Source organism: Odocoileus virginianus, chromosome 10 (genome assembly GCF_023699985.2).
Source record: "Odocoileus virginianus isolate 20LAN1187 ecotype Illinois chromosome 10, Ovbor_1.2, whole genome shotgun sequence".
NCBI lineage: Eukaryota > Metazoa > Chordata > Mammalia > Artiodactyla > Cervidae > Odocoileus > Odocoileus virginianus.
The window spans coordinates 41,119,431-41,142,732 of record NC_069683.1 but is presented as its reverse complement, the minus strand read 5'-3'; the positions used below and the strand labels follow the sequence as shown (position 1 = coordinate 41,142,732).

The following is a 23,302-nucleotide window of genomic DNA, read 5'->3' as shown; positions in this document are numbered from 1 at the left end:
TAAAGGAGGTATAAGTTTGTGTCTGAGTTTCTGTGGTGACCCTGGTGAGACAATTCAGGACAATCCTTAGTCCAAAGAAGGCAAACACAGAGGTGCCTGGTCCCTTAAGTGAGCAGTACTTTGGGGCATCATCTCTTGAACCCCAGTATGGGGTGAGTGGGAGTGAGAGGAGCAGGTTGGGTTTCTGAATTAATCATAGGTCTACATGAGTATAAAGCATTGAATGTTTCACATACAATATGTTTTATTGATCCCAAAGAGGCCTCACACATTTAGACCAACAGGTGCTTTGCCAAACACTGGTGGAACCTGTCAGGCCTGCTGTGAGGAGGAGCTAAGGGTAATGAGCTGTTAGCCCATTAAGTGCATGCAAACGGCTGTCATTGCCGGAGTCCTTGGGGATAACCAGACACCTTGACCAAGATGCACTAATTTGCTCCGCAAACCCTCCTATCAACCATGGGGCAACCATTGAGAACAACCCCCGAGATGTGCTGGATACTAAATCCTGGAGTGTCCTGCTGAGGGCAGTGGGTGAGCTGGAGCCATTTGTGGTGGGGAAGGGATGCGTGCACTGTGCACATCCGTCTCAGACCCCTAGGTCAGGCAGGGGTATGACCTCCACTCCCCCGCCTCAGCCAGCCCCCACCGAGTTTGTTTCTGCCTTTTTAGATCATCGCGATGAAGGACGGCACCATCCAGAGAGAGGGCACACTCAAGGACTTCCAGAGGTCTGAGTGCCAGCTCTTTGAGCACTGGAAGACCCTGATGAATCGGCAGGACCAAGAGCTGGAGAAGGTGGGTGTAGCCTGGGGCCCAGGCAGCCTGGCCCCTGAGGATAAGGTTCTGCTAGAACCTGAACTCATAAAGGCCTTCCTGCCCTCATTGGCCCTAGGAAGCCCCCCACAAACATACACAAAGGACAGATGTGGGAGCTGGGCATGAAATTGCTCCTACTAGACAGCCAGCACCTGTGCCAGCTACCCAAGGCAGAGTCAGGCCAATGCCTTCCCCATGTCCTGAGATAGTCAGATACCATTTAGTTACAAAGCTTCAGATAACCAACTCAGACTGGCTAAACAAAGAGGAAAAGGGAGTGAGGAGTTAAGGATTTACTGGCTCAAGAAACTAGAATGTCCAGTGATGCTATAGCTTCAGGTGGAGCTGGATCCAGGTGATCAAGCAATATCATCAGGAATCTCATTCTCCCCATCCCTTGGCTCTGCTTCTCTCACACCGGCTTCATTCTCATGGAGGCAGTGAGGGCCATTAGCATCTCAGGCTTCCATTCTTCCAGGTCAGCAGCTCTGCCAGAAAGACAGCGCCTGTTTTAAGATAGTTCAGCAAAAGTCCCAGGGCTGACTCCTGTTGGTCCGGTTTGGTCGTGGGCCCATCCTGAACAAATCATTGTGGTCAGGGATGTGGAATGTGAAGACTGACCAATCCTGGGTCACATGCCCACTCTGGGAGCCAGAGAGAACGATTAGCCCACCTGAATCACAGAAACTAAGAATAAGGGAGAGGTGGTCTCCCACAGGGATACTGGGATGCTAGTCGCTGATGCAGGGGAAGGAGTAAATTCTGGCAGGCAAATATGTGTCCATCTGGACCATCCTTTAGGCAGAGGCAATTTGGTAACTGCCAGTGGTCATCACCAGGGGCGGTTCCCCCCTACCCCCCTCCCTTTTCCCCTCTGCACACCCTGAGGACATTAGCCAGGCCCCATCTATCTTTCAGGAAACCGTCATGGAGAGAAAAGCTACAGAGCCACCCCAGGGCCTGCCCCGAGCCATGTCCTCCAGAGATGGGCTCCCGCAGGACGAGGAAGAGGAGGAAGGTACAGACAGTGGGACTGGAGTGGGATCATGGCCTGAGGTCTGCTCCACCATGAGGAGACTGAGGGCTGGGGTTCTGGGAGTGGGGAGATGGTGTGCCTCTGATGCATGCCCTCCCTGCCCCGTGCACCTCAGTCTCCCCATCTGTAAGTGGGGCTGATACAACCCCTGGTTCTCTTCAGAGGGGTGTGCACAGTGAATCCATCAGGGGTTCTTACACCTGCAGAGGACGCGGCCGAGAGCGAGGAGGAGGACAACCTGTCATCGGTGCTGCACCAGCGTGCCAAGATCCCGTGGCGGGCCTGTGCCAAGTACCTGTCCTCGGCCGGCGTCCTGCTCCTCTCGCTGCTCGTCTTCTCCCAGCTGCTCAAGCACATGGTCTTGGTGGCCATTGACTACTGGCTGGCCAAGTGGACCGACAGTGCCCTGACCCTGAGCCCCATGGCCAGGAACTGCTCCCTCAGCCAGGTGGGTCCGGCAGCCCCAGGGCCGGGGCCAGGGGAGGGGGAGGACTGAGCTCCGGCCGCCGCCCACAGGATGCCAGCCTCATTCTCTGCCAGGCGCAGGAGTGTCCCCTCAACCAGACCGGCCACGCCATGGTGTTCGCGGTGCTCTGCAGCCTGGGCATCGTGCTGTGCCTCGTCACATCCGTCACAGTGGAATGGACGGGGCTGAAGGTGGCCAAGAGGTTGCACCGCAGCCTGCTGAACCAGATCATCCTGGCTCCCATGAGGTAGCCCTCTCCCCTGGCTGTGCCTGGCTGTGGGCGTGTCATTGTTCTCTGGGCCTCAGCCCTCCCATCTGTAAAATGGGGATATATCCATACATTCGATCTCTATTGCAGGTCGCTAGATGTGACTCAAGGACATGAGGTGGGAAAAGCCCCCTCCTTGGTGCAGAAAACAGGGAAACTGTCATCTGCTCAGCTACACAGGGTGTTAGAAATGTCACACAGTTAGCTCATCTAATTGCCACAACAGCCCTTCAAAGGACCTGCAGGCTCTGCATGAATGTTTCCCCTTTCTGGGCAGGTGCCAACCCCAGTTCAGCTCTCCCCTTCCCTGCCTCTCCTTCCTTGCTCAGCCATTCTGCAGGTTCTGACCCCAGGGACACACAGTTCTAATCCTCTGTAATGGGCTCAATCAAAACCCCAAAGGCTGCTTGGTGTGAAAGACGTTTAAAGCTGTCACAGCCCGATTGGCTGCCAACCCAGCTTACAAACCCAGCAGGCAAACAAGCTATCTGACCCCTCCTCATCACCCGACCACACTCTCCTCTCTTCAGCCTCATAATCGCTCTGTGGCCCACAGACATGGCCTCCAAGTTTGCTTATCCTCTATTTGTCCCAGATCTGTGGTTCTGAAATTCTCTGAGGTTGGGCTGATTCCGGGTCACAGCCAGAGCGCTGACAGCTGGAATGGCCTCGCAGGGTCAGCCAGCTGACAGGCTGTCCCCAGGGCCCCATCCCCACCCCCAGGAGAGTCGTCTCTCTGGAGAGAACTCTATGTCCCCAGGAGGACAGCTGCTGAGTGAGGCAGCCCCAGTGAGAAGCAGAGAATGGTGGCAGTGGTCACACATGGGCTGGAGGGTCAGAGAGGCTGGGAAGGGGCCAGCACCCCTTTGGGCAGCCGCGGGAATTCTCAGGGACACAGGCCAGATTGTACAGACCTACCAAGGCAACTGCCCTGGGAAGGCAGACCTGCGGATGTCTCCAGAGACGTGGAAACAAAAAAAATTACTACCCTCCTTCAGTAAACAGGAAGGAAATCAATACACGGATAAGTAACTGTCCTCTGATCGCCTCTTAGGTTTTTTGAGACCACGCCCCTTGGAAGCATCCTGAACAGATTTTCATCTGATTGTAACACCATCGACCAGGTACGCGGTGATGTATGTCCCCAGTCCAAAGAGAAGCCAGGTCCCCAGGAGCTTCTCCTGTCTGACGCTGGCTTCCCCAGATCAGCTGATCAGAGCCTTGGGCTAGGAGTCTAGTGGGCTCCATCTGATTTTAATGCTGCCTCAGGACCTGGGGCCTCCCCTGGGAGACTCTCTTAATGAGGATGAAAGAAACCACATCCCTTTGGCTTCTGGCCAAGCCCACTCTAGCTCACAAGAAGGTTCCAGCATACTCTGCACCAAGGTGACTGAGTTTGTGGAAAACAAGCATTTTGAGTCTGCCTATGTTCTTGTTCTTCATCATTCTAAATGGTGAAAAAGCAAAGTCCTAATGCCTGGTCTCAGGGGGTCTACAGTGTAGCTGCAGGGACAAGACATGGATCAGTAGTAAAGAAAGAGCAAAGCCTGGCAGCAGGTAACACGCTGAAGATGACCCAATACCAAATCTCACCTCCCAGAACTTCCCTGCTGGTCCAGTGGAAGAATGCACCTTCCAGTGCAGTGGATGAGGGTTCCATTCCTGGAGGGAGAACTAAGATCCCACATGTCATGGGGCAACTAAGCCCGCATGCCACAACGGCTAAGCCCAGAGGGCTTCAGCTAGAGAGCCTGCAAGCCACAAACTACAGAGCCCAAGAGCTCTGGAACCCGCAGGCTGCTCCCACATACCACAACCAAGATCCCACATGCCACAACTAAGACTCAATGCAGTCATACATAAAATTTTTTTTTAAGCTTTGGAAAAAAACTCACCTCCCTTTCTCACCCTCCCTTCCCGCAGCACATCCCGTCCACGCTGGAGTGTCTGAGCCGCTCCACCCTGCTCTGTGTCTCAGCCCTGGCCGTCATCTCCTACGTCACACCGGTGTTCCTTGTGGCCCTTCTGCCCCTGGCTGTCGTGTGCTACTTCATCCAGAAGTACTTCCGGGTGGCATCCAGGTGATGGCAGCGCCTGCCAGTGGGGGTGAGGGATAGGAGCTGCTTTGCAACAGGCACTTCAGGTCTGTTATCAGAATCATCGCAGAAGTGGTAGAGTCATCTCCCCTTCCCCGAAATGAAAATAGAAATATTCATATTCCACTATCCAAATATAAGCATCTGGCAGCACACACACACTGCAGTTACTGTCTGAACTATTTCATGGGGTGATACGCTCAGGAATGGGGTTGCTAGGTCAGGGCGTATACATGCGACTATGCCCTTCATTCATTTTGCCAAAATGCTGCCCAGAAGGATTGTATGACTCTAGTGTCCAGGCTGATTGCTGATGCATAAAATCAGAGGGCACCTGATGTGATGGGTCTGATGGCAACCAGACCTCCCAACTCACGTGGGTCCAGAGCAAGGCTAGAAAAATCCTTGATTTGAGGGAGCCTCTCACAGCCTTTCTCATTGATCACACTCGCCTTCATTGGCCACGGAACCATGCATGGCTCTTTCCTACTCAAAATGTTCTAAGAACATTTTCTAAGAAGTTCTTTCTGGGAGTGATTCTATTAAGCTCACAGATCCAAAGATTTGTAGGACCAGTTTTTAAGAGCCTCTAGGCCGGTGTTTCTGAAACTGCCAACCACAACCTATCAGTGGGTCATGATATCAGTATCATAGATCACAACCAGTTTTTCAATGAAATAGAATACATATATAGAAAATATCAGACTGATTTGCCTATAGTAACAGTAAGCTTTGCTTGATGAAACCTTTGTTTTGGCTGTGTATGGGTGTGTGTGGGGGGTGGTGTGCATGTGTGTATACTGATTTGTAATATAAAATGTGTTTGTTACTGGGGTTGTGGTCAGAAAGGTTAAGGATGTCTCCCAAGTACACAGATTTTGTTAGAAATGAGTCAAAATACTGATTGGGTATAATAATAATAATTAAATTTAGATACATTTCGGCTACAATTACCTTGCCCACAAGGATCAAGATCTGTATAAATGGCTTTTTGCCTGGTTGATCCGGAATCCCTTGGTACCCACGAAGAACAAAGTGCATTGATATTCACAAAATTGCAGAGGCTTTTTAAACACTATACAAGCTGTTCTACAAAGTTCATTTCTTCTGCTGGAGAAACCACCCTATTCCCCGCATCCACTCTGGCCGTGGGTGTGGTTTGTCCAGGAAAGCTGCTTCCTGCATTCCATCCTGGCCTCCCGGGCACTAATACACTTGTCACGGTGCAGCTGTGGGGAGCAGGAGCAAATTCTGTTGCCATGGAAACCACTGGCCTTTCCCTCTCAAGGAGCTCTTTAGATCCTGGCCTGTGACATGCCATCACCTGTGGTGGTTATTGGGGAGTTTGGTCCTCTTGTTCCTTTGACTGGCTGTTAAGGTTGTTCAAGCCAGTGGACAGATGCAGACGTGAGGTGGATGATGTGTGTGATAACGGTAACCTTTCAGTATGCTCTGCTTAAGCATCTGCATAAGCAAGCCCATCCAGTCCTCATGACTCTTGATGGGGTGCTACCCTCCGCTTCCATCTTCACAGGGGAGAAACTGAGGCCCAGAGGGGTGAAGCCATTTGGCCCCACAATAGTAGGGGTGGAGCTAGGATTCAGACCCAGGCTGAGCCCCGACCTACCCTCTTAACCATTCGGCTCTGCTCCCCGCTTCCCCCACAGGGACCTGCAGCAGCTGGACGACACCACCCAGCTCCCGCTGCTCTCACACTTCGCTGAAACTGTGGAAGGGCTCACCACCATCCGGGCTTTCAGGTACCAGATTCACCCTGGAGGGTAGGGGGGAGGGGATGGAGCCAGGGTCACAGGTCACGGGATTTGATTCTCAGGGCTCCACTTAGGAAAGCCCAGAATACATGTCTCCCAGCCCCTCATCAGGCCCCGAGGCTGGTCCACCGGAGGGGTCAGGTCCACTGGGCTCCAGCTGCATGATCCAGAGGGGAGACTCTCAGACCTGAAGCCAAGCCCAGGGCCTCTGTGAACTAAGGTAAAATGTGAAAAGAGACAAGGCCGAGACAATTCCTCACAAATCTGTGCTGGAAAGGCCTTCACGTGTGTGGGCCAACCCTGAGGCCATCTTTCAAGACACTACTGTGAGCCAAACACTAGCACTGCTGAATACTTTACATGCCAGTACTCATTCATTCTGCCCTGCAATCTGACATGGAAAACTTGATGATTCCCATTTCTCAGGTAAGGAAATTGAGGTTCTCTGTAAGTTTCCACAAAGTGCAGATTTGAAGCTGGCTTGTTCATTCAACAAACATTTACTGAGTGTTCACCCAGCCCCTCGCCAGTGAAAAGATAGAAATAATTCAGATGAGCCCATACCCTGGAGGCATTTACAGTCTAGGCTTTGAGCAGGCCAGGACAAACCCATGTGCCAAGTACTCTGAAAGAAAGGCTGTGGTAGCATTGAAAGGAGGCAGTCATGGAAGCCTTCACTGAAGAGGTGGCATTAGTGCTAGGAGTCAAAGAGTAGATAAGAGTTCACCAGGCTATAGAAACTTCCCCCAAATGTCAGTGCCCTGCCATCCTCTTGACACTCTGAGTTGTGATGTTCATCTTGACAGGGGCATCTGAGGCTGCCTTGGGAGTGGGGGTTGGGGCTGTTGCTCCCCACCTCAGTCTCTGTCTGAAATATTAGAGCATCTCTCCTCTGGATAGACACGTTAGAGACATCTGACCCAGATTCTGGGGCCCTGGTCTCTAAGCCTGAGAGAATGACTCTAGGTTATTTTTAGGATGACACAGCTGCACAGGGCATGACAATAACCATGCGACACTGGCCTTGTGTCCAGGACCCTAGGGCTCAAGGGGAGGGTCTGAGGAGGCTTGTATCTCCTCCCTCCAACCCCCAAAGTCCAGCTGCCCAGACTCCTGGTACCACACCGCAGCCCCAGTTTGCTCCTTGGGGATCTGAGGCCAGCGGGAAGTGCTCTTTGGGGTCTCATCTGAGGAAAGCAAAGCCGAGTTCTGCCTGGCCTTGGCCCTGCGCCCTGAACCTCCCCTGCCGCTGTGTGAGCCTGTGCTGTCTTCCCCATGGAAACTCCCTGGAGCCTGGCGTGACTCCAGGGATTCCTCCCAACTTCGTCCTCTTCTCCAGTCTGAACTCCCCAGTTCTTCCACCCTTTGGACCCCTCAGCACTCCCCAGCCAACCTCTACTCTAACTTTTAGTGATGCTCCTCTTAGAATTGGTATCCTGGAGGTCTTCAGGCTGGGCCTAGGGCAGAGAGATTGTAACTTTCGTCAAGTGGGCCAGACCCCCTTGACAGGATCTGCGTGGATGCTAGCACCTGCAACTCGCCTCAACCAAGCCTGTGGTCAGCTAAAGAAACTGCTCCCTGGGAGGCCTACTCCACCTTGCATTGACACAGTGGATGATTTTTAAATTTGGATGAAGGACTTTTAAAAATCATCCCTGAAGGTGTTGAATTCATTGGCTTTTGCCCAGCAGCCTGCCCTGCCAAGAGCAAACTGCCAAGAGTTTATTTATTGGTTGTACACTTCCTGTGTGCCAGGCACATGTATGGATTATAACACTTAATCCTCACAAGAGCATCGTGACATAGGTAGGAGAAGGCCCATTCTGCAGATGAGGCTGAGTAACCAGCCCGAGGTCACACAGACAGTGAGAGCTGGTTCTGGGCTTGGGACCCAGGTCTGGCTGACCCTCTGGTTTCCCTGGAAGTCCTACTTTTTCTCCCCCAAAAAGTTTCAAGGATGTCCCACACTGAGTGATTGTTTCAGTTCACATAGGAACTATTACTAGCCCCATGAAAAAACTTAGTTTCAGTCCTGAAACATAGCCAGTAAATAGTAATACTCAGACTCTAGCCTGGTTCTGCATGACCCCAAATCTGGGCCTTTTTCCACATTCCTTACATCATCACACACCTATCACAGAGGTCCCATCTCACATGCACCTTCATGCACACCCACCCCTCAGGCCAGTCACACACGCTTCAGGCTCTCCAGTCACACAAGCACTCACACATACACACCTTCAACATGCACTTACTCACTCAAGCCCTCAGACATGTGGTTTCACACTCCCGTAAGACACATCACCCTGCCACACACACATCTATCATGTGGTTGGGCAATCACACCCTCTCACACCCCAGAGATTCACTTTGCTCTCCTCAGACACATGGTTCAGACTCAGACCCTTCACCCAGAAATAATCGCAGCAGACAAACACCTTCTGGGAGTGAAAAGCAAATGCCCAACAAGATCCATCTTGAGTCCCTCTGAGTCCCCTCCATTGTTTCCCTGAGACCATGTTGAGATGGTTTTCCTTTATTCACCATCAAACAAGCACAGCTGCCCCCTCCTGTAGGCCTGGCCCAAGGTCTGAAGAGGTGGCTAAGGAGAGTGACACCAAGAGCCCAGGCTGGTCAGAGAGGAGGCAGGTCCATACAGAGTAACGCAAGGGAGAACATGATGAGGGCTCAAGAAAAGGGAAGAAGCCTCCAGAGTTCCTTGTACAGAAAGATCCCATCTATCTTAGAGGGATAGGAGAAGTTTTGTTCATTCAACAAATATTTATTGACAGTGCCAGGTGCTGGGGATGGGGTTTCCCAGGTGGCGCTTGTGGTAAAGAACCTGCCTGCCAATGCAGGAGACATAAGAGACGTGGGTTTGATCCCTGAGTTGGAAAGATCCCCTGCAGGAGGCAAGAGCAACCCATTCCAGTATCTTTGCCTGGAGAATCCCACAGACAGAGGAGCCTTGAAGGCTACAGTTCATAGAGTCAGGAAGAATTAGACACAACTCAGCCACTGAGCACACACAAGTGCTGGGGATACATTAGTGACCAAAACAGACAAAGGCCTCCATCCTCATGGAGTTTGCAGTCTAGTGAGGGAGATCGATGATAAACAGCTAGAGAAATTAATATATGAGCAGAGATTATGAAACAAACAGGCTGCAGAGATGGAGAACAGTAGGCCAGGAAAGGCTACTCTGAAGAGATGTCATGTAAGGTAAAGCCTGAAGGTTGAGAGGAATCAGCCTTGGGTAGAACAGAGGAGAAAGCATTCCAGGCAAAGGGAACAGCATGATAAAAGGCCTTGGGTGGGGAGGAACTTGGCATTGTCACAAAACTGAAAAAAGCAAGCAGTGTAATAAATTACTTTGCTGTCATTTCTGTGGCTGCAACGCAGCGAGCAAGGGGATTTGTGGCATGGAAGGAGGCTGGTGAAGTTGGCAGGGGCTTCCCACAGGCAAGAAGGTGGTTCTTTATCCTAAAAAGTCTTTCATATTCCTAGCATTGGAGAGACAGGATGCAATTCATGCTTTGGGAAGCTTATGCTGGCTGCTGTGTGGAGAGTGGACTGTAGAGAGATGGCAGGTAGACCAGTTAGGAAGCTGATGCTATGGTCCAGGTGAGTTTGTGGAGGGCAAGAAGCAGGCGAGAGGCAGGCAGAGAGGCAAGGGCAGTGCTGGAGGAAGACAGAAGAGGACTGAGGGATTGGATGTGAATCAGATGACTGGATGTGAGTCAGGTTTCTGGCCTAAGCAATGGGGTGGGTGGAGGAGCCCTGTAGTGTAAAAGGGAAGCCCTACAGAGGAGAACTGGTCTTGGAGTGAAAACAAGAGTCTGAAGGAGGTGGCGCTCTTGACAGGTATGAATAAGAAGAAGGGAGCTGGGAAGGCATTCCAGAGAGGAGTGGCATACATCAGGTGGCAGAGGTGGCATGTTTCAGGGCTGCAGGTGAGGATGGTCCCAGGGACTGCATGGACCAAGATTATTCCCCCTCACCCTCCTCATCCTCCCTCCAGGTACGAGGCCCGGTTCCAGCAGAAGCTCCTTGAATACACAGACTCCAACAACATCGCCTCCCTCTTCCTCACGGCCGCCAACAGGTGGCTAGAAGTCCGCATGGCAAGTGCCTCCCCCCACCCCCCACCAGCCCCGGGACAGGGGGCCCTGATAGCACTGTGCTGCCAGAGCAAGGGCCAAACAGGGGCCGGAGGGCGGGAAGGAAGGATGGATGCTGACTCAGGTGCGCACACAGGGGTGGGTGTCGAGCCCTCCTGCTTCTCCCAACCCTGGGGGTCCTCCCTCTCTCACTGCCTGGAGGCTCGTGTGTCTGAGGTGTGGGCCCAGAGGGAGAACAGTTGCGCGTTGAGCTGTGACAAGTGTGTGTGTCTGAAGTGGGTCATATGGCATGTGGGGCCAGCTGGCGAGGTATGCGTGTTGGGCATGGGGTGGGGGAGCACTGCTGTGTGCACACGGTGTGTGCTGGGGCTCCAGCCTTCTCGCGCTCCTGTGTGTCTGAGGATGTGTGTATGTGCAGTGCGGGGCTGGGGTTCAGTCTCAGCTGAGCTGCTCTCTGTCCTAAGAGAGTGAGGTGGGTTGGGGTAGGGGGGGCATGCTGTGGCTAAAGCACCCACCGAGGGCCTAGGCCAGCCCCGCTCCCTCCACAGGAGTACATTGGTGCGTGTGTGGTCCTCATCGCGGCCGTGACCTCCATCTCCAACTCCCTGCACAAGGAGCTCTCTGCTGGCCTGGTGGGCCTGGGCCTCACCTATGCCCTAATGGTGAGTGGTGACAGGCAGGGCAGGAGAGAGGGTAGACACCAGCAGACAACAGAGGGCACACCCCTCCCCCGACTGAGACACTCCTGGGCCTTCCCCCCAGCTACACCAAGTCTGATGCCAGAGGGACCATGTGGGCAGGAGGGCTCCCTGCAGGTCCCCACCCCTTCCCCCAGGCCTGGGCCCCAGATGGGTACTGGGTGAGGATCCACATTCACTGCAGCCCCCATGGAGGGCCCCCTGGACCGCCAGCAGCGGGCAGCAGAAGGCACCCTGGGCTGTAAGAAGAGCCATCCCAGGGCCCAGGGACGGGACCAGGTGACCGGCTCGCTCCCCACAGGTGTCCAACTACCTCAACTGGATGGTCAGGAACCTGGCGGACATGGAGCTCCAGCTGGGAGCCGTGAAACGCATCCACGGGTTGCTGAAAACCGAAGCGGAGAGCTACGAGGGGCTGCTAGGTGAGGGGCACGGGAGGGATCCCGGGGAAAGGACCCAGCGTGGATGTGTGTTTGGGTTGATGAGGCACGAGGAACCTGGAGTGAGGGGGCATTCCTGGATACCAGCTGTTGCCCATGCCTGGCAGCTGACCCACCCCCACCGGTCCCCAGCACCATCGCTGATCCCCAAGAACTGGCCGGACCAGGGCAAGATCCAGATCCAGAACCTGAGTGTGCGTTACGACAGCTCCCTGAAGCCGGTGCTGAAGCACGTCAACGCCCTCATCTCCCCCGGACAGAAGGTAGGGGCAGGGAGAGCTGGACAGCACCCCCAGGGTCACCTTCTGACCCTCCAGGCCTCACACTCATCCAGACGCCCAGTCTCCCAGCCCTGGGCCTCTCCTCTTCTCCTCCTGCTGCCCCCACTCACCCACCACGGAGACAGACACAGACTCCACGGGCTCAGAGGCGCTTTGTCAGGGCCCTCTGCAAACGGCCAGGGGCTCTCCCAGGACACTGGTCCCCAAACTTCAGAGCAGAGTCCTGGGGCAGAGAGCAAGGGCCTGTCCTGAGGAGGGAGCCCCCCGTCTGGCACTCTGATCTGACTTTGATTGACCCCCTCCACTTCTCCTCCTGTCTCTCTCACTTCATCACTGTCTGTGGCTGCCCGTCTTACTCTCCCTGACCTTTTGATACACTTCTGTCCCTACCTCTCCGGTCCTTTTGTATGGCCATCTCTGTCTCTGGGTTGGTCCCTGATGGCCATTTCTGTAGGGATCCATGGGCAGGAAGCTATGGGGTAAGGGATGACTCCAGTTTAAGGGGGGGCACGCCTTGCACACCACACTCAGCCACCCCTGTGCCCTCCTGCCACACCCCACTGAGAGTGCCCCCAGGGCCCCCAACTCCCCTGAGACCCTGTACCAGCCACACCCACATGCAGCCAGGCAAGCCGGAGCCCCCTCTGGAGCCACTGCAGGAAACAAGCTCGAACCCGGAACCAGCCCTGGCTGAAGAGACACTCCCACACCCGCATGGCCCAGAGCCAGCCCTCACGGCTCCCAGCTGCCCCAGTGCCCACAGCGTGGCTGCTCTTCTCCTTCCAGATTGGCATCTGCGGCCGCACAGGCAGTGGGAAGTCCTCCTTCTCTCTCGCCTTCTTCCGCATGGTGGACATGTTCGAAGGTGAGTTGTATGACAGGCATCCCACAGCCACCAGACGGGATCTCAGTCCTGGGTTTGCTCAGAAGTCGCAGGAGGCCCAGCCATTGCTGCCTTCCCCTGCATCCTCGCTGGGACCCAGGTCCCAGGTGGACCCTGTCCCCAGCGCCATCATCTCCCCGCTCCCTGGTGCCCCATCCGTGACGCTGTCTGCACACAGGGCGTATCATCATCGACGGCATCGACATCTCCAAACTGCCACTGCACACTCTGCGCTCGCGCCTGTCCATCATCCTGCAGGACCCCGTCCTCTTTAGCGGCACCATCCGGTGAGTCGCCTACCCCACTGCCAGGCCCACCCCAGCCCCAGGCCCAGCTCCACTCCTTCAGCGCTGGGCAGAGAGACGAGAGAATGGCAAGGCCAGGGGCAGCCCTGCTCCAGCTCAGGCATGAAGGCTTGGCACCTGTCTCTTTAGAGCTGCCCCCTCATGCCTTTCTCTTTCCTGCTGCGCCCAGGTAGGGGTCCCCCACCCCTCATGCCTGGGATGCTTTCCTCCCCTACCCGACAGCCAGCAGCTTGCTGCCCCCTCCCAGCCGGGCCCCAAGTCAATCGGGTCCCTCACTGCTCCCTTTTCCAGCCTTGCCCACTGCACATACCCTGGGAATGGAGCCAGGATCCTGCTCCCCTCCCCAAGGGCTTTGTATGTCACCCTCCAGATTTAACCTGGACCCAGAGCGGAAGTGCTCCGACAGCACGCTGTGGGAGGCCCTGGAGATAGCCCAATTGAAGCTGGTGGTGAAGGCGCTGCCAGGAGGCCTTGGTAACTACTCCTGGCTGAGCAGTGGCCGGGCACTCAGGGACACCTGTAAGGGCTAGGGACGGACGACTTACACCCACATCTTAACTTCACCCAGAGTTTAGAGTCTAGGGTCTGGCAGGACCCCAGAAACCATTAAGTTCTACCTCTTACCATACAGAAGTTCAGATAGGTCATGTGACTTGTCCCAGGTCACACAACTGGTCAGTTCAGGATCTGGCCCCTCCTGCAGGGCACAGGGGGGACAGTAAGGGTCACTGTGACACAGAACTTGCAAGCCCCTGATACCATGCCCTGCCCTCCGCATCCACCTGCTTGCCCTGTTCCACCCTGAGGAAGGAGAGGACCGACTCAGGGATCGCAGGCACAGCTTACTCATCGAAGCTAGTGAGAAGAGTGTGTCCCCAGCCCGGGCGGTGGGGGGTCAGCCGAGCCTTGGTGTACCTACTGCAACCCCCGGGGCAGTGGGGGCCGGCCAAGCCCTGGCTTCAGAAAATTACCCCACCATGGCCCACACACATGCCTGACATACACACTCTGTGCTCACGCCTCCTCCCAGTACTGCCCAGGACCTCAGCCGCGCCTAACTCCAGGGGACATGCTTCTCTTTGTCACTCCTGTAATTCCTGTGTTGTGTAAGGTGCAGCCACCCTGCACACACCTCTACCCACGACACACACCTACACGTTAGCCCCTGCACACACATTCCCACACAAGCCACTCCATCCACTCAACTCACAACGCAGGGTTAACTCAGCCCTCCCCGGGGGTGTTTTCAGATGCCATCATCACAGAAGGCGGGGAGAACTTCAGCCAGGGTCAGAGGCAGCTGTTCTGCTTGGCCCGGGCCTTCGTGAGGAAGACCAGTATCTTCATCATGGACGAAGCCACGGCTTCCATCGACATGGCCACGGTCGGTGCTGGGCACACCCATGGGGCAGGGGTCTTGGAGAGGGTTTTCAGGGGGTGTTAGGGAGAAGTTCAGAAAGTAGTCCTGAAGTTCAGTTTGCCCTTAACATCAAGGGTCATTTGGGGCAGAAAAGGCAGAGAATGAGGGACCCTGATTTCAGCAGTCTTAAGGCATGTTTATAACACACATATACACAAGCTGCACAGGGACCCACAGACTTCACACCCATCCCCCACCAGACAGCACACGCAGACACACTCACAGCCTGCATGCATGCACACATGCACACACACAGCTGAGCTCCCAACAGGCAGAGCCCAACCCCTGAATGCTGGGAACCTGGTCAGTCTGGTGGGGACTAGAGCCCCAGGGAGGGGGCAGGGCTGGGTTTGGGGTCACATGGGAACTGGGCCAGAAGCCAGGCCAGACCCCACCCACTGGTCAGGTGAGCCAACATCTGCTGCTCCACCTGCCAGGAAAACATCCTCCAGAAAGTGGTGATGACGGCCTTCGCAGACCGCACCGTGGTCACCATCGCGGTAAGGGGCCCACTGATGGGGTGCAGGAGGAGAGAGGGCTGACCTCCTGAGGCTATCATCAGTGGGCAGCCTCTGGGCTCACCTGTGCCTGGTAGTCGAGAGAGAGCCCTGGGCAGCGCAGGGCAAGCAGTCTGGCAGGCTTGCAAGGAGCCTGGATTGCAGGATTTGGGGTATAGGAGGGTTTGCACCCAGACTTCCCTCAGACCTTCCCTCTTTTTCCAGGTCCCAGGGTCCACCCCTGTCCCAAGGCCCTGCGAGCTAGGCTAAGGTTACTTCTCCAGAGCAAATGGGAGATGTGGGTGCTGGGGATTTCTGAGCAGATCTGAGACCTGGTGAGGGAGAAGGTGGCATTAGCGGATGGAGGGTTTGGAGTCCCACCCCGGGAAAGGGCAGTCACCACAGACAGAGGACATTCTGGCCACATGCCTCCTCCTCCAAGATGCAGGAGGGATGCCTCAGTGGCCCCAGTCCTGCCTGCACCACACTGACAGCCCCTCCTGCCCCACCCAGCACCGTGTGCACACCATCCTGAGTGCAGACCTGGTGATTGTCCTGAAGCGCGGCGCTATCCTTGAGTTCGACAAGCCAGAGAAGCTGCTCAGCCGGAAAGACAGTGTCTTCGCCTCTTTTGTCCGTGCTGACAAATGACCTACCACAGCCCAAGTGCCATCCCTGCCCCACCCTCCTGCCTGGGTTTTCTAACTGTAAATCCCTTGTAAATAAAGAGATTGGTTATTTCCTACTGAAGGCCAGAGGTCGTGGGTCTGGTGGGCAGGGACTGGGGTAGGCCGTGGGTCCCATGGATCCAGTCTGACTTTAGCATCAAGTAGACCTAAGGAAGCTGTGTGAGTGTGGCCGAAAGCACTTTTCCTCATCTGTGAAATGAAGACTGTCTTCATCTGCTAGGTTGTGTTCTGCCGTAGCAAAACACCATAGCCCGGGTGGCTTAAACAGCAGAAATTTACTTTTGACAGTGCTGGAGAGTGGAAGTCCAAGATCAAAGTGTTACTGGCTTGGTTTCTCCTGAGGCCTCTCTCCTTCTAGCTGCATCTGCACATGGCCTTTCCTCTGTGCACCCCTGGTCTCTCGCTCTCCTTATTAGGAATCTAGACATATTGGATGAGGCTGCACTCCTGTGACCTCATTTAACCTAATTACCTCTTCACTAGCCCTATCACATTGGAGGCTCCAACATACGAATTCGGGGGGGATGTAATTCAGTCCATAACAAGGTTATAGTATTTTTGTGATTATCTCATCAGATAAGGTGGCAGATCTTCATATAGTCTGGTCCCTTTTCCTTCTTACTTTAATTCTTGGGTTAAAATTGTGGGTCCCCAGGTACTCTGGACCAGTGCATTTAAATTACAAATGACAAGAACACAACTCAAAGTGGCTTAAAAAAAAAACAAAACTGGACTTTCTTATCCTATGTGACTGAGAAGGTCAGGAGGTACACTACTTCAAGCATGGCTGGATCCAGGTGTTTGCCATCAGGGCTGATGGATTCCATCTTCCTGTCCCTCGCCCATGACAGGTGGCTACTAGCACCTGCAGTGTACATCCCACCCCTCTGAAAAAGAGGGAGGCCTGAATCACATGTCCCCCACTCCATCCCACACATAGGGACATTGAGAAGTTGAGGAAGTGTGGCCCATCAGAGGGAAAGCACAGTACCTATACCACAAGTCAGCCAGGTAGTGATTGGGAGATGCTGGGCCCAGACACTGGGGAGACTGCAACAGTTGTCCTCAGACTCCACAGGCATCATGAGATGGGAGTGCACACCTATCCCAGCAAGAAAGGAAGATGCTCATTTCCATATCACTTTATTATCATTTATATGTTCTGTACTGAGTCCCGGGGTGCAGATGCAGGCGTCTTGGCCTGCAGCCTTGTCCTTTGCAAGGGGGTCAGAGTCAGACAATGTAAGGGAAACCCACCAGTCATTGGAGATGGGTCCAGCACAGACCCTTCTGGCTGTTCTAGGAGCCAGAGGAGCTCAGAAGGAAGAGCTCTGTGAGGCCTGGCGGGGTGCCTGGGAGAGGCAGGATTGAAGTTGATCATGGGAAGGGTAGGAATTTTATCTAAGTAGAGGGTTAAAGAAAAAGGGCCAAGATGGGGAGGGAGAACAAAATCAGAGAGCCTTGAATGCCAGGACCAACCAAAGGTCTGGGACAAGCCTATGCACAATAGGAAAGTGAAGAAGGTCTCTGAGTGAGAAAGAGACGTGACAAATGCAGTGTTGCAGGGAGTTAAGTATGAGGAGGTGCAGGATGGAGCAGAGCAGGAGGCTGAACCCTCTGGGCAGGGAGCAAGCCTTCCTGCAAAGGGAAGAGCAAGGAATAGCTGAGGCCTCCGGGTCACCCTGTGAGGCAAGTCCTAGCCTTTCCAGCTCTGAGATGCCTCAGAGATGCCTTTGGGGGCCCAGCAACTCCCTCCGCTGGGAAGGAGCAGAGCAGAGCCTGAGGAGGGAAAAAAGGATTCCTCATATCTCTGAGCCCCCCCAAGGGATTAAAGGAAAGTAGCATAGGCACAGGGGCCCATCACAGCTCACACTGAAGTCTTGCAGAGATGCCCAAGGTCATCTTAACCTAAATCTCTCTATAGCACCCCTGATGGTCCACTAACCATGACATGACAGATGAGGGTCATCTCTGGTTATTAGCACTGACTTTTCCATACATGCATGATGATTCCCTGGTGGCTGAGACAGTAAAGAACCCGCCTGCAATGTGTCGGGAAGATCCCCTAGAGAAGGGAATGGCAACCCACTCCAGTATTCTTGCCTGGAAAATCTCATGGACAGAGAAGCCTTGTGGCCTACAGTCTATGGGGTAGCAAAAGAGGTGGACATGACTGCGTGACTAACACTTTCTTTCACTTTCTTTTCCATACATGAAATCAAAGCCTGCCTCTGTTCCACTGACTGTCCTAACCGATTCTATATTTTGAGCCACACAAAATAACTAGTCCATCCTCCTTGGACACCAAGGGTTTCTGCAATAGTATCCAAACTCCCTGGGAAGGCTCTCCAAGGCTTCTTTTCTGATGGCTGAACAGCTGTAGTTGCCCCAGAGGGTTCCTGTGTAACTCCGTCTCCTTGAGCTCCCGTCTCTACTCATCCTGTTTTCCCCTCCCCATCCTAAGCATTGCATCTCTGGTCAGTTCAGTCACTCAGTCATGTCTGACTCTTTGCAACCCCATAGACTGCAGCTGCCAGGCTTCCCTGTCCATCACTAACTCCCAGAGCTTGCTCAAACTCATGTCCATCAAGTTAGTGATGCCATCCAACCATCTTATCCTCTGTTGTCCCCTTCTCCTCCTGCCTTCATCTGCATCTCTGGTAAGCCCCAAATCATGCTTACCATGAGTAGTAGAGGGAGCCCAAGGCACAGAACAACCCGAGGTAGATGCCTGCAGTAGAAACACCATTCCTCTTAAGGCCAAAAACTTGAGCCCTCCCTGCGCCCCACACACACAGTGCCCAAAACAGCCCTTTGACACAGCTCCTCAGACCCAGGTGCCTCCAATAACCTAAGGCAGACAAAATCATGTATCCTAGGAGGTGTAAAGCGAGCACCAGTAGCTTAAGTGCTTGTGGACTCAGCCGTATCTTTACAACCCCATAACTGTGGCCTGCCAGGCTCCTCTGTCCATGAGATTTTCCAGATGATACTGGAGTGGGTTGCCATTTCCTTCTCCAGGGGGTCTTCCCAACCCAGGGATCGAACCTGCATCTTCTGCATCTCCTGCATTGGCAGGCTGATTCTTTACTGCTGAGCCATCCTGGGAGGGCGCCGGTAGCTCAAACCCTCTTTAAATTGCAGGGGTGGTTTTAAAAGGATGGGTCATAACCGAAGAAGATGCAACCACCCAGGCTTCTGGGCTTAAGCATCCAGCATTCCCTGTAGTGGGTGTTAAACTGTGTTTTTACACCTACTAAGGTACTTTTTTCCGGGGAGGAAGTCCGCAGCTTTTATCAGATTCCCAAAGAATCCGTGACTCAGAAAATACTAAAAAGCCTCGCCAAGGAGAAGAAGCGGTCTGTTGAGAAGTCCTCCGGCCACCTAATCTGCCCCACCGCCTAATCTGCCCCCCGCCCCAGTCGCCAGGTTGGTGACACAGTTCCTCTATCTCATTTCGCGGGGAACCCACAAAGCCCAGGCAGATACTGGCACAACCGAGGATGGGAAAATTGGAGTAGGAGAGCCAGGATAACAGGGAATCTGTCCCCAGAAAGGGAGATCGGGTCGCGACTCCCTTCACGCCCCTCACCCCGCCCTAATTTCCTAGTGTGAGGGCTGGGAGGAAGCTCTTTGGTCCATCTGATTGGGCAAAGTCACCAAGCTAGACCGCGAGCTGGGGAGAAGGCAGGCGGGGGTGGTGAATGGCGAGGGGCGGGGCCTGCGCCGGGGCCCGCCCGCCCTCCGGCCCAGGAATAGGTCGGGCTCCCCCTGGCGGCCCCCGGGCCCCACTCCACGCCCCGGGCGTCCGGTGTCCTCAATCCGCTACCCCACCTAGTACAGGTCGGTCTCCGCGGGCCGACTGACGGACAGACGGGCCACAGAACGATCCGCCGCGGGCGCCCGGGCGGCAGGAGGGGGCGGGGAGGCGAGGACTGCAGCTTGAGGAGCAGGAGCAGGTGCTGTGGCGACGGGCGGGCGGGGCAGGGACGGAGCGGCGGGCGGGGGCGCGGCGCCGGCGTGCGTGCGGCGGGCGCGGGGCCGGGACGCCGCCACTCCGAGTTGAGCCCCGCCGGGTCGCGCCGGGGCGAGGGGATCTGGAGTGGGGCCGGGTGGACGGGCGACTCTGGAGGGCGCAGGATCCCAAGGAGACAGAGAGGACGAGAGCTGGAGGGGGCATCGCAAATCGGCGAGAGCGCTTCGCGGGGTGGGGTAGGAAAAGAGGGAGCGTACCTGGAGGGGAGACCGTGTGAAACTGGAGCTTGGAGGGGAGCCCAGGGCAGAAATGGGCCAGACAGGAGACACGGTGGACTTTGTGTGAGGTCTGGTCAGTCGGTAAGATCCGGAGGTGTGACGTTCCCAGGTGGGAGAGGTGGGTTGAGAAGGAAGGCTCGGTGGGAAGAAGGGGTCCTAGGAAGACGCCTAGGGGTCGCCAGCGGCTGGAGGAGAGTTGACCTGGGATCCAACACCAGGTGTCGAACAGGCAGAGTGGAGGTGATTCAGTAGGCAGTGGGCAGGTGGGCTGAGGTGTGAGGCTGGTATAAGGAAGTGAAGCAGGGGCCAGGTGGAGGTGAGGATGAGTCGAGTCTAGCTGGAGAGGCATCTCAGAAGTAAGACCAGTGCAGACTGAGGGTGCTCCCAGGGCGGGAACCCCACAGTAGGGAGAAGGCTCAGTCAGGGGTTGTCCCCCTCCTCCATGGGGGAGGCCTCTACCTGGTGGTCCCTGGAGCCATGCTGTCCCGCAAAGGCATCATCCCCGAGGAGTATGTGCTCACGCGACTAGCGGAGGACCCTGCAGAGCCCCGGTACCATGCCCGTGAGCGGAAAGCCCGCTTTGTATCCAAGAACGGCAACTGCAACGTGGCCCACAAGAACATCCGGGAGCAAGGCCGCTTCCTACAGGACGTGTTCACCACGCTGGTGGATCTCAAGTGGCCATACACGCTGCTCATCTTCACCATGTCCTTCCTGTGCAGCTGGCTGCTCTTTGCCATGGTCTGGTGGCTCATCGCCTTTGCCCATGGTGACCTGGCCCCTGGCGAGGGTGCCGCTGTGCCCTGCGTCACCAGCATCCACTCCTTTTCGTCTGCCTTCCTTTTCTCCATTGAGGTCCAGGTGACCATTGGTTTTGGCGGCCGCATGGTGACTGAGGAGTGCCCTCTGGCCATCCTGATCCTTATTGTGCAGAACATCGTGGGGCTCATGATCAATGCCATCATGCTGGGCTGCATCTTCATGAAGACGGCCCAGGCCCACCGGCGGGCCGAGACCCTCATCTTCAGCAAGCATGCAGTCATCGCCCTTCGCCATGGCCGCCTCTGCTTCATGCTGCGTGTGGGCGACCTCCGCAAGAGCATGATCATCAGTGCCACCATCCACATGCAGGTGGTCCGCAAGACCACCAGCCCTGAGGGTGAGGTGGTCCCCCTCCACCAGGTGGACATCCCCATGGAGAATGGTGTGGGTGGCAATAGCATCTTCCTGGTGGCTCCGCTCATCATCTACCACGTCATTGATGCCAACAGCCCGCTCTATGACCTGGCGCCCTGCGACCTGCACCACCATCAGGACCTTGAGATCATCGTCATCCTGGAAGGTGTGGTGGAAACCACGGGCATCACCACCCAGGCCCGCACCTCCTACCTGGCCGACGAGATCCTGTGGGGCCAACGCTTTGTACCCATTGTGACCGAGGAGGATGGCCGCTACTCTGTGGACTACTCCAAGTTTGGCAACACCATCAAAGTGCCCACACCACTCTGCACAGCCCGCCAGCTTGAGGAGGACCCCAGCCTGCTGGATGTCCTGACCCTTGCTCGCGGGCCCTTACGCAAGCGCAGTGTGGCTGTGGCCAAGGCCAAGCCCAAGTTCAGCATCTCTCCAGACTCCCTGTCCTGAACTCTGCTCCTTTGGGCTTTCTTGTTATGTGTGCGCACGCCAGTGTGGCATGGTATGTAGAGCGGACGTGGTGTGGGCCCCTTGGCCAGGCCAGGACCTGGTATGAGGCTGGGCCCTCCAGCTCAGCCTCCCTGCCTGCTGCTCGCCCAGGGTGTTACAAGGCACTTGTCGCTACTCTATTTCTGGCCTCAGCAGGAGCCTGCACTGGGTTATTTTTGTCCCTGCTCCTCCCAGCCCCAACTCAGGACTGGCTCATCCCCCTCCCCTGCCCCAGACTGACAGAGCTGTGGAAAGGGTCAGGCCCTAAAGTTGGGTCTCCATCTAGTCCTGGGCCCCTACGACTGACTGGCTGCAAGCTGGGCAGGTGGCTGGGGAAGAACAGGCTCCAAATTGAAGGCCTGCTGCCGTGTTTCTGTGGCCCCAGCCCCTACTTGGTCCCTGAAAAAGTGATGGACGAAAGGGTGGGCCTGGCCTGCTAGGGAGGGCAGGTGATGAGGGAGCACAGTCGAGCTGGAGGGCTGGAGATGGGGAGCCCCTACTTCTGGGCAGGCTCAGCAGATGGGAAACGTCACTGAGGGGCTTAGCTTTCTGAGCCCTGCTCGGGCACGAGGAGGAGAGATGGGCCACTTGCCGCTGACCTCAAAGCTCTTTTAATGGGGGCTCCATGGCCCAGGGCTGCCGCACCTGCCTGCTCCCATTCTGTCCCCCACCCTGGGAGGCTGTGGACTGAAAGAAGCTGAGAGAGACTGGGGTCCTGGGCCCACCACAGGCCTGGCCTGTGCTTTGGCCTGGCCCCCCACCTGGGGCTGCCACTCACTTTGTCAAGAGGGTGTCCTTAGAGAGCCCTTGGATTGCTAGAAGAGGAAATGGTGGAAAGCACAGGATGGTGGAGGTGGGTGAGGTCCCTGAGGCTAAAAGGCCGTTGATTGTGACCGGCTTGACCCCAAGCCAGACTCTTGGAGCAGTGCTATGTGTACTTGCCCAGAATTCTGCCTTCTTTGCTGTCAATAAAGCCTACCCCTTTGTGACCTAAACTCTGGGCTATTCTTGCTGGTGGGCAGGGAGGGCAGGGGCTGGTTGCTGCCAACCCACATTTCAGAGGCTCCAGGGACCCTAGCTGGGAGGCCAGAAAAGGGACCTGGGGTTGGTCCTCTTCCACCGTTCAGGGACACTTCCCTTCTCTGCCTCTGGGAGCCCAGCCCTTCCAGCCTCTCTAACCGTCTCGACTGGGCACTCATAAAGCTTGCAGCCCTGAGCCCTGCCTCCACTCCCAGGGATCTGCCAGGAGGCTAAGGTGCTCAAGCAAAGAGGTGGGGACGTCACGGGCCTTACTGTGGCGACTGGAGCATTAGCTCTCAAAACAAGTGCTTTCATTCACACCCTGGCTCGAGTTCTCAGGCTTCACCTAATGTAACCTGTCTGTGCTTCAGTTGCCTCATCTATAAAGTGGGGCTACTGATAGTACCTACCTTATAGAATTGTTTTGGGAGTAAATGAAGAACATATGTCAAATGCTTGAGTGCCTCGTCCATAGTAAGTGCTCAGTAAATGTTAACTATTGAGACTGCTGTTGAATCAGCTATGTGATGAGACAACTGAGCAAGTGAATGCTA

General features: G+C 55.3%; 2 protein-coding genes across 4 annotated transcripts in view; both read left to right on the top strand.

Annotated features, from left to right (window-relative positions):
• Positions 1-15,847, top strand: part of ABCC8 (ATP binding cassette subfamily C member 8) — a 78,533-nt gene extending 62,686 nt beyond the window's left edge. For all 3 annotated transcript variants that reach the window (XM_070473443.1, XM_070473442.1, XM_020904732.2), the window contains 17 exons: positions 673-798; positions 1,738-1,837; positions 2,062-2,303; positions 2,396-2,568; positions 3,644-3,713; positions 4,513-4,670; positions 6,353-6,445; positions 10,479-10,581; positions 11,127-11,240; positions 11,578-11,698; positions 11,849-11,979; positions 12,784-12,862; positions 13,059-13,167; positions 13,556-13,659; positions 14,436-14,569; positions 15,043-15,105; positions 15,616-15,847. In XM_070473443.1, the coding sequence (XP_070329544.1) occupies positions 673-798; positions 1,738-1,837; positions 2,062-2,303; positions 2,396-2,568; positions 3,644-3,713; positions 4,513-4,670; positions 6,353-6,445; positions 10,479-10,581; positions 11,127-11,240; positions 11,578-11,698; positions 11,849-11,979; positions 12,784-12,862; positions 13,059-13,167; positions 13,556-13,659; positions 14,436-14,569; positions 15,043-15,105; positions 15,616-15,753 (2,058 nt within the window). In that variant the 3' untranslated portion in view covers positions 15,754-15,847. The remainder of the gene's footprint in view (positions 1-672; positions 799-1,737; positions 1,838-2,061; positions 2,304-2,395; positions 2,569-3,643; positions 3,714-4,512; positions 4,671-6,352; positions 6,446-10,478; positions 10,582-11,126; positions 11,241-11,577; positions 11,699-11,848; positions 11,980-12,783; positions 12,863-13,058; positions 13,168-13,555; positions 13,660-14,435; positions 14,570-15,042; positions 15,106-15,615) is intronic.
• A 3,643-nt stretch (positions 15,848-19,490) lies between these two features.
• KCNJ11 (potassium inwardly rectifying channel subfamily J member 11) lies at positions 19,491-22,723 on the top strand. The gene has a single exon (XM_020904719.2). It carries the CDS (start codon positions 20,523-20,525, stop codon positions 21,687-21,689), a length of 1,167 nt encoding a protein of 388 aa, XP_020760378.1. The 5' UTR covers positions 19,491-20,522; the 3' UTR covers positions 21,690-22,723.
• Positions 22,724-23,302: the final 579 nt, after the last annotated feature.

What these genes read in the sequence shown, in the direction of transcription:
- KCNJ11 (XM_020904719.2), top strand. Translation starts at nt 20,523, where the DNA reads ATGCTGTCCCGCAAAGGCATCATCCCCGAGGAGTATGTGCTCACGCGA.